The sequence below is a fragment of the Dioscorea cayenensis genome, chromosome 3 (genome assembly GCF_009730915.1).
Source record: "Dioscorea cayenensis subsp. rotundata cultivar TDr96_F1 chromosome 3, TDr96_F1_v2_PseudoChromosome.rev07_lg8_w22 25.fasta, whole genome shotgun sequence".
Classification (NCBI taxonomy): domain Eukaryota; kingdom Viridiplantae; phylum Streptophyta; class Magnoliopsida; order Dioscoreales; family Dioscoreaceae; genus Dioscorea; species Dioscorea cayenensis.
Window position 1 is genome coordinate 4,465,750 of NC_052473.1, and position 10,411 is coordinate 4,476,160.

Consider the following 10,411-nt stretch of genomic DNA (forward strand, 5'->3'; position numbering starts at 1 on the left):
ATATCAAAATGAACCCGAAAATCGGAAATAATTCAAAATAGTATTTAATTTACTGAAAATAACGAGCATATAAGTCCCCTAAACAATCAATGCCAAAAACAAAAAACTTTGAACTCATTTATTTAAACTAGGTGACCCGAGTCGATTTCAGAGCTCATATGTTTACCCTCAGTGACTGTGAGTCTAATATCGAAGCTCATTATTCTTCACCGACGAACGAGTGTGAAACTATAGTTTCTATATCAAAAATTGTATGCGTGTCGGCAGGATCGATGTTTAACCCCAAAGGATGTAGTTATTACATTGTTAATTGGGGACTACGAATTTCTATACAAAAAATATATCGGTGCAACCAAAATTATTGTATATGAAATTTGGTGATCCTATTTTCTAATGAAAATAATTCCAATTATTTCAAAATAAGATAATGCTAATGTCTTACGACAATATCTAAAAATTTAATCAATCACGTGACAACAATAATTAATATTTAACAAGTATATGAAATAATTCATTAGTTTCCATAATAGAGGGAAATATGGTAACTAGAATTCTGATAAAAAATTAAACAAAATGAATTTTTCATTAAAGCCCACAAAAGTCAGAATAGCTAATTAAAGATTTGATAAAAGTTAAATAAAATCTTTTCATAGATGCTCACATAACAACTATTAAAAAACCATTTACATAATCAATTTAAACATCCATTAAATAATCAGTGTCTTAAAAATAATAATTAAATAATTAATAAAATACAAACAATGAGAAAGTTTATAAATATAAATCAAAAATTTTCTCAATGATTAAAGAAATATCATTATCAAGATAGATAAGTGAATAAAATAAACTTGGAAATTTTTCAAGAGTCGAAATGCATATACATATACAGGTATTCATATGTGGTTTACTTACCTGACTAGCTAACACCAAAACTACAAGCACCCCGAAATTAGGGTTCCACAAAACACCCTATATTTGAGAGTACATTCCAATGTATTAAAATGCTAAACATGCTACATACACACAGGAATATACAGTGGATCAAATTCCTACACTATCATAATACTTAAAACATCCAACAATCCAATATATATATATATATATACATATATGTATATCTGTGTGTGCTAACTATTCACACACAGAGCTTCTCCACTATTCCCTATGGAATCAAAGGAAGCACAGTATCTAAATCTTGAAATCCATTTAATATATATATATATATATATTTTACGTAAAGCACACAACACTCCAACTAACCATCCTATACATAAATTTTCAACATTTAGTCCACAAAGCACCTATTGTACAAGAATAGGTTCTGACATATAAAGACAAAATCATTGACATTATCTTCATTGTAATGCGGTGTTGACAATCTAATTGGAAAAACAAGTAGCAATTAATTACTAAGCACCAAACACTGAACTCCTTGAAATCAAGCATGGCTTCAAAAATATAGGAAATGATGTTTTCCTTAGGTAGCTATTATCAATAATAAAGAAGATGGCCAATTATTAAGAAATCCATTTTTAAACAACATGAACTAATAACATGCAACTGATCTGCAAACATAGCACCAGATCTATAATCAGCAAACACCTCATGCAAGTACTACCAAATTTTGTAAATCCATTAGACCAACAGTAGCATATTTAATGTAGAACTAGATGTCATTGGAAAACTATGTTTTAGAAGGTATTTTGAACTACAGAGATAAAAACCTAGTAACTAAAAAGAAGAAGAAGAAGAATAATAATAATAATAATAATAATAATAATAATAATAATAATAATAATAATAATAATAATAATAATAATAATAACAATAACAATAATAATAACAAAGTCTTACACAAAATCATAAAAAAACAACAATGAAAACCTACAACTTGGCCTCTTGCACAAATCATAAAAAAGACAACAATGAAAAACCTACAACTTGGCAAAAGATCCAATGAAGGGGAAACTTAGCTTAATAAAATAAGTGACACAAAACCCTTGACGAAGAAACCTATCCCAGTCCTCACTGCCAGCACCACACAGCAAAATAAAAGAAAAAGAGGAGAAGAGAAAAAAAAACACTAGATCTCTCCCTCTTCTCTAGCCCAAATGAGAATCTATATCGAAAGAAACGAAAAGATGACGGCTAGGGTTCTGAAAACCTAATAAAATATAAAGATTAAAAAAAATTAATAAAAAAGGGTTTTTTTTCCTTTTCCGTAACCGCCATGCATGCAAAAATAAATGAAATAAATAAAAATAACGTTTGGGGCCCACAACTTTCTCCTAAAAAAAAGTTTAGTCTTCTAAACTCTTACTTGATCAGATGAAAAGATACTAGTATCTCTCTCTCATCTCCGACTCTAACTCCCATGTCGCTTCAAGCTCTGAATGATTGCTCCACTGAACCTTTACATAAGGAATGATCCGTCTTCTCAAAGCTTGTTCTTTGAAATCCACGATCTTCACAAGACGCTCCTCATATGTCATATCATTGTTAAGTTTAAAGTCTGAAAATAGTATTATATGATCAGGATTTGCGATGAGCTTCTTCAACATAGAAACGTGGAACACATTATGCACACGGGAAAGAGCTGGCAATAGTGCAAGCCGGTACACCACTTCACCAATGCACTCTAAAATCTCAAATGGGCAGATAAATCGAGGACTGAGCTTCCCTCTCACGCCAAAACGAATAACTCCTTTGGTTGGAGCGACCCTCAAGAATACATGATCTCCCACTTGAAATTCTAAACTTTTTCTCCTGTGATCGAAGAAACTCTTCTGCTTTACTCCGAGCCTGCCTGTAAACAATCTCTAATCAATCGGACTTTCTCTACGACTGTCACAATATCTCGGCCCCTAACAATCTTCTCTCTCCCATGTCATCCCAACAAATAGGTGATCTTCATCTCCTGTCATATAGTGCCTCATAGGGAGCCATCTGGATGCTTGCCTGATAGCTATTGTTATAAGCAAACACAATCAAAGGAAAGTGTTGATCCCATGAACCCCCAAAATCAACCATACAAGCTCAAGCATATCCTCTAAAATCGAAAAAGTCCTCTCGGACTACCCCATCGCTATACGGGTGAAAATGCTATGTTGAAAGTCAACTTAGTTCCCAAAGCCTTGTGCAAACTCTTCTAGAAGTGTGAAACAAAGTCGATGTCTTTTATCCCGACACGATTGACACTGGAACACGATGTAGCCTCACGATCTGGTCAATGTATATCTCTACTAGCTTCTCCAAAGACATACCAATCTTCATAGCCAAGAAATATGTGGACTTAGTTAATCTGTCAACCACTACCCACACATTGTCAGTGCCCTTGTGGGTTCTAGGAAAACTAGACACAAAACCCATCGCAATATTCTCCCACTTCCACTCTGGGATCGGAAGTGGTTAGAGAAGTCCTGCTAGTCTCTGATGCTCCACCTTAACCTGCTGACAGGTTAAACACTATGCCACAAACTGGGCAATCTCTCGCTTCATGTTATTCCACTAGAAAGTATTATTTAGATCCTTGTACATTTTAGTGCTGCCAGGATGAACTGAATAACTGGTGTAGTGAGCTTCTTCAATAATTTCCTTCTTTAACTCTGAGTCATTTGGAACACAGATCCGATCTCCAAACCTCATTAAACCATCCTGGTGGATCCGGAACTAAACTTGAGTGCCAGCTTCTATCTCCTATCAAATCTTTTGGAAATAGCTGTCTTCCGCTTGTGCTACTTTAATTCTCCCTATGAGCATAGGCCACACTACTAAACTCGCCAAATAACCATCTGCACCTTGTAAAATCACCTGTAGCTCCATCCTCCTCATATCCTCCAGGAGGGGTCTTTGGGATGTAATTAATGCAGCTACACTGCTACAAGACTTCTTGCTAAGTGTATTAGCCACTACATTTGCCTTCCCAGGATGATAACTGATAGTCAGATCATAATCCTTCAATAACTCCAGCCATCTCCTCTGTCTCATATTTAGATCTTTCTGAGTAAAAATGTATTTAAGGCTCTTGTGATCTGTAAACACTTCACAAGTTTCTCCATACAAGTAATGCCTCCAAATCTTCAGGGCGAAAATCACTACTGCTAACTCCAGGTCATGAGTGGGATAGTTCACCTCTAACGGCTTCAACTGCTTAGATGCATAAGCCACCACATGACCATTATGCATCAATACACACCCAAGACCAATTTTACAAGCATCGCTGTAAATGGTAAACCTTCCACCAGGAGACAGAAGTGTGAGAATAGGTGCAGATACCAACCGATGCTTCAACTCTTGGAAACTCTGCTCGCACTGATCAGACCACTGAAATTTTTTTTCTTTCCTAGTAAGCTTTGTTAATGGTGCTGCTAAGACCGAGAACCCTTCCATAAACCGCCTATAGTAACTGGCTAACCCCAAAAAGCTACGAACCTCTGTCACACTGGTTGGCCTCTTCTATTCAACAATTTTCTTAACCTCAACCTTCTTGGGATCAAAAGAAATCCCATCCTTGGTTATTATATGATCAAGGAAAGCTACCCTGTCCAGCAAGAACTCATACCTAGAGAATTTTGCAAATAATTTCTTCTCTCTCAAGATGCCAAGTACAATCCTCAAATGTCCTTCATGCTCTTCCCGGCTCTTCGAATACACCAGAATGTCATTAATAAACACCACCACGAACCAATCCAAGAAAAGGGTGGAAGGTTCGATTCCATAAAAAGCAGCTAGGGGCATTCGAAAACCCGAAGGCATCACAAGAAACTCATAATGCCCATAACAAGTGCGAAATGCTGATTTAGACACATCTTCTGGCTTAATCTTCAACTGGTGGTATCCTGATCGAAGATCAATCTTTGAAAATATCTGTGCACCATGTAACTAGTCAAAAAGATCATCTATTCGTGGTAGTGGATACCTGTTCTTCATTGTCACCTTGTTAAACTCCTGATAATCGATGCACAACCGTAAACTACCATCCTTTTTCTTGACAAGCAACACCGCCACCTGAATATCATCTAACACTGACCCTTCTAATTTGTCTTCCACTACTATTGCAAGAAATCCTGAGCACCCACCCAAAAGTAATTTTCGAGCTTGTAAGGCGGAAATTACACGAGGCGATGATGTAGAATCACTCCCATGAAAGGTGAACTCTACTTCTCCAGGGATTTTAAAAACTACTCCTTTTGCATAACAATCGACTATGGCATGGAATTTAGACAAAAAGTACATTCCTAAGATAACATCATAGTCAGTCATGCTCATAACATGCAAGCGAGCTAGCAACTCATGACCGACAACTATAATGGGGCAATTTTCACATGCTCTATTAAGCACAACATCAACTCCCAAAGGGGTGGCAACGCACAAATCATAATCCACAGCTATAACAGGCAAGGCATGCTTACAAATAAATGCAAATGAGATAAACAAATGCGTAGCTCCATAATCAAATAATGCGTAAGCATATGCAGAGTAAACTACTAATGTACCTGACACCACTGCATTAGAGGCGCGTGCATCCTTCTGAGTTATTGCATAAACATGCCCCTGGGTCTTCGACCTTCCTGTCTTTTGCTGAGTTGAGAAAGTCAGCTGCTCACTAGCTACCTCTTTCCCGGCACGCTGACCTGAAGACGCTTGAGTCTTAGGCGCTGACACCTGCCTCAAATCCTGCACACTAGATGTCCTCTGTGCCCCAGAAAATCACTGTGGGCACCCAGCAATACGATGCTCCAAACTGCCACACTTGAAACAAGCCCCAGTATTACATCTACAATTTTCAGTCACATGTGAACCTCCACAAGTAGCACACATCTGTGCATAACGAGGCGAAACAAGTGCAAACCCACGAGACCGTTATGCTGGTGGCCCATTTACAGTCTGAGATTCACCATGTCTCGCCTACAACCTAGGCTTCCGTCCACTTCCTGACTGATGATTCCTCTGATTGTCAAAACTTCTATCCCCCTTTTTTCTGAAACCTTCTATTTTGATCTTTAGTAACACTCCAGACAATGTCCAAAAACTTAGCACGATTCACAACCTCTGCATAACTGGTCAAGTGCAAGGCGGCCAACCCCCTATGAATGTGTGTCTGCAATCCTCCTTCAAAACATCTGGCCCTGTTCAGATCATGATCCACCAGCTTCAGAGCATACCTGGAAAGTCTGTCAAATTCCATCTCATACTCATCCACTGTCATACTGCCCTAAGTGAGATTGATGAACTTCTTCTCAAACTGGACCATCTTGTCCCTTGTGAAGTATTTGCATAAAAGAGCTTCTCTCAATTTCAACCAAGAACCAAACTGTTGCCCTTGACGAGTGCGAAGCTTCCCTTAATACCAGTGATTTACGGGACCCTTGAGCATGTACACAACAAATCTCAATTTCTCTTCTTCAGTACACTTCATCACAGCAAAAGCCTTCTCCATTTCTTCTAACCAAACTTCCACTTCGTCTGGATTAGTAGTACGCTCGAATGGTGGTGGACCAGACTTTTGAATTTCATGAAGGTATTCTTCTTAGGCTCGTGAGAAAAGGACGGAGGTGGAAGTGGTAGTGGTGGTGCTGGTGGTGGTGGTGGTGCTGATGCCTAACGCTGTCTCTGTTCTTGCACCAACACTACCACTTCTCGAACCATATCCATTAAAGTTTCCTGGTTATCAACCCTATTAGTCCCTTCCTCATCAGGTATTTTGTGGTTATCAATCCTATCATCAGTCCCATCCTCGGTGGGGATCCAACCGACAATAGAGGACTGCCCCATCAATTCAGCAACACTTCTACTAGTAGCTTTACGGGGAGGCATTCTGCAAGGTAAACCTAAATACAATCAGGCAAAAACAAACAAAAGATCCAATCAGATCAACTAGCACCTAAGGATACCAAACTAATCATGAGTTAGATCGTCCTAGCACACTAAATCAGAAGATTCTGCTAGGAAACTAAGATCATAGTTAACAGTAATTGACAACGCTCTGATACCGCTTAGATTTGTCATGCTCGAACCCGGAGCATTGACAAACGGCCGCAAACCTACAAGGTCGTGACTAAGTAGGCACGTATGGACTCAAAACTTGTCTCACACTAGATAAAAATAATCTTTAACAAAGACATTAACTTTCAAAAGCAACAGAGAGGACATTCTAATGTATTAAAATGCTAAACATGCTACATATACACAGGAATATACAGTGGATCAAATTCCTATGTTATCATAATATTTAAAACATCCAACAATCCAATATATATATATATACATATATGTATATCTGTGTGTGCTAACTATCCACACACAGATCTTCTCCACTACTCCCTATAGAATCAAAGCAAACACAGTATCTAAATCTAAGCACCTATTGTACAAGAATAGTTTCTGACATATAAAGACAAAATCATTGACATTATTCTCATCATAATACGGTGTTGACAATCTAATTGGAAAAAACAAGTAGCAATTAATTACTAAGCACCAAACACTGAACTCCTTGAAATCAAGCATGGCTTCCAAAATATAGGAAATGATGTTTTCTTAGGTAGCTATTATCAATGATAAAGAAGCTGGCCAATTATTAAGAAATCCATTTTTAAACAACATGAACTAATAACATGCAACTGATCTATAATCTGCAAACACCTCATGCAAGTCATCGCTAAAAATTTGTAAATCCATTAGACCAACAAATGAGTATATTTAATGCAAAAATAGATGCCATTGGAAAACTATGTTTTAGAAGGTATTTTGAACTACGGAGATAAAAACCTGGTAAATAATAATAATAATAATAATAATAATAATAATAATAATAATAATAATAATAATAATAATAATAACAAAGTCTTACACAAAATCATAAAAACAACAATGAAAAACTCTACAACTTGGTCTCTTGCACAAATAATAAAAAAGACAACAATGAAAACCCTACAACTTGGCCAAAGATCCAATGAAGGGGAAACTTAGCTCAATAAAATAAGCGACACAAAACCCTTGACGAAGAAACCTATCCCTATCCTCACCGCCGGCACCACACACCAAAATAAAAGAAAAAGAAGAGAAGAGGAAAAAAAACTAGATCTCTCCCTCTTCTCTAACCCAAGCGAGAATCTATATCAAAACCTAATAAAATTTAAAGATTATTAATAAAAAGGGGGTCCTTTCCGTAACCTCCATGCATGCAAAAATAAATGAAATAAATAAAAATAACATGTGGGGCCCACAACTCCTCCCTCCTAAAAAAAAGTTTAGTCCTCTAAACTCTTACCTGAATAGATGAAAAGATACAAGTATCTCTCTCTCATCTCTGACACACCCCTTGCGTGTGACCAGGAAGTGCACGGGTTTGTTGAAGTAATAAATCCCAGGTGAGTGGGGCATCGTATCCACATGGAATAAGGAATAGAAACACCAAGATTGCTGCCTAACTAAGTGGAAATGAAACAATGATGGTGTGGATAAAGATCGATGCAAATAAACTAAAGAAAAATAAGAAAGAGAGGCACAATAAAATATGAGGAAATGCAATCGATAAAAGTCTGGTACTCGGATATTGTGCCTCATAGGATTATTGCTTCAAATGCAAAACCAACTATTACACTTCATAAATAATGCTTAATGAGTCATGGACATTCTTAAATTCACGGTCCCAAACCTAAGGTCAACCGTGACTAACTCTACACTATACTCCGGTGGAGAAATCAACCAGTCTCAACACCTCTCACTGTGTAAAGTTGCAAGAAGCTCTAGGGATTCCAAGTGATAAACCCTAGTGCTATATGTAGATTTAACCCTTTTGTCCAGAAGAAAGACCCCTAGTCACAATTAAGCCCCAGGTGTTAAAGTCATTTCAACGCTTCACTTTGTTGCTCACGCAACTAAGCCACAGCGGAGTTCATCCCTTAACCCTTCACTCTATTGTGACCGAAAAGAACTCTTGGAACGTGGAGGTAGGATAAATCACACTGGAGGGGAAAGGGGACACTCCGCCACCTCTCGACTCACCCTCTCGACCCTCTCCAATCTTGCTTTGTCTAACCATCATAGTGTATCACTCACTCACAAGGATTACCAATGTAGACTCTTAACCCTAGTGTCACTCTAAGGGAGAAATTATTCAACAAACATTCAAGATTGGAACTCAGTTAAAGACATCAATTAAGGGAAGCATAATAAAAGGTTAATGGAACAAATATATCCTTGGGTTCACAAATCCAAGAACCCACTAGGGGGTTTACCTCTCTATAGAGCAAGATACAATCAATAACGAAATCAAAAGTAAAAACATGTAATCTATAGTAAAACCCCCTCTGTGCCGATGAAAGCTCCCCCAATAACTATCTTCCAAGAGAAACACGGTATCGAAGCCGTAGAACCACTCCAAAAGACTTGCCAAAGAATCTCTAAACCCTAGCTGTCGGCCTCCCAAAAGTTGGAGAAATGATAGAAGAAAGGATGAAAGATGGATCTTGAAATCGGGGCTGTTCACGGCTTTATATAGGCTGGAATCGGGAATCCACACGGGTGTGTGGAATTTCCACACACCCGTGTGGATTTCTGGAAATTTGATTTTCTACGGGCTGTGAACAATAACTGCTACCGTAAATTGCTACATTACTTTACTATAGTGTCTGTTGCAGTACTCTGCCAAAATACTCCCGAATCCACACTTTTCAATGAGGCTACCTAAACGGGCACACTTCTATGCTGTAGATCACATCGCTTCTTCAATAAAATGCCATATTAGTGAAGATCTTGCTAACATTGCACAAGTCGTAATATGCAAATGTGACTGTCTTTGTGTCCCTCCAAGCCATGTAATTGGTTGAGCACATGGAGGTTGGCACACATTCACGTATCTTCGATCACGACTTGTGACTTCAAATTTGTTCACTCCAAGACTTCATCAACAATAGTACAATTACAATCTACTTTGGCTTCTTTCTTTCATATTTGGCTTCACAACCCTTCATGCACAAAAGTTTATAAATACACATATATTGGCGCTAAAATATGATAAAACTAATGCTCATAGTAAGAAAAGAATACTTCGTATTACTAATATACAAGCACTTATCAAACTCTCCCACACTTAAGTTTTTGCTTGTCCTCAAGCAAAAATAAAACATTAAAGCATAGAAGAAGGAAATATTGAAAGTGCTTGGCCTTAGGTTCACCAAAGCATGCAAAGATAGCATTCTACAAGTAAGGGAAATTTCAACACTACATAGGAAAAATCTTTGATCTAGCTAAAAACACGAATCAAAAAGGACAACATACCCGAAATTGTGTAAGTGTGTGAACTCACTCAAATCAACCCAAAGTATACTCCTCAAAGTTCTAAGCATAAGGGATTTATTTATATACAAAACAAAGTAAAAAGGTGGTAGTAGCTTCACACATCCTC

General features: G+C 37.6%; 1 protein-coding gene across 1 annotated transcript; it reads right to left on the reverse strand.

The window, feature by feature from the left end:
• Positions 1 to 2,339: 2,339 nt before the first annotated feature.
• LOC120249672 lies at positions 2,340 to 3,369 on the reverse strand. The gene is made up of 2 exons (XM_039258265.1): positions 3,264 to 3,369; positions 2,340 to 2,806 (listed from the first exon to the last, which is right to left on the reverse strand). Exons 1-2 carry the CDS (start codon positions 3,367 to 3,369, stop codon positions 2,340 to 2,342), a joined length of 573 nt encoding a protein of 190 aa, XP_039114199.1.
• Between the last annotated feature and the right edge of the window lie 7,042 nt (positions 3,370 to 10,411).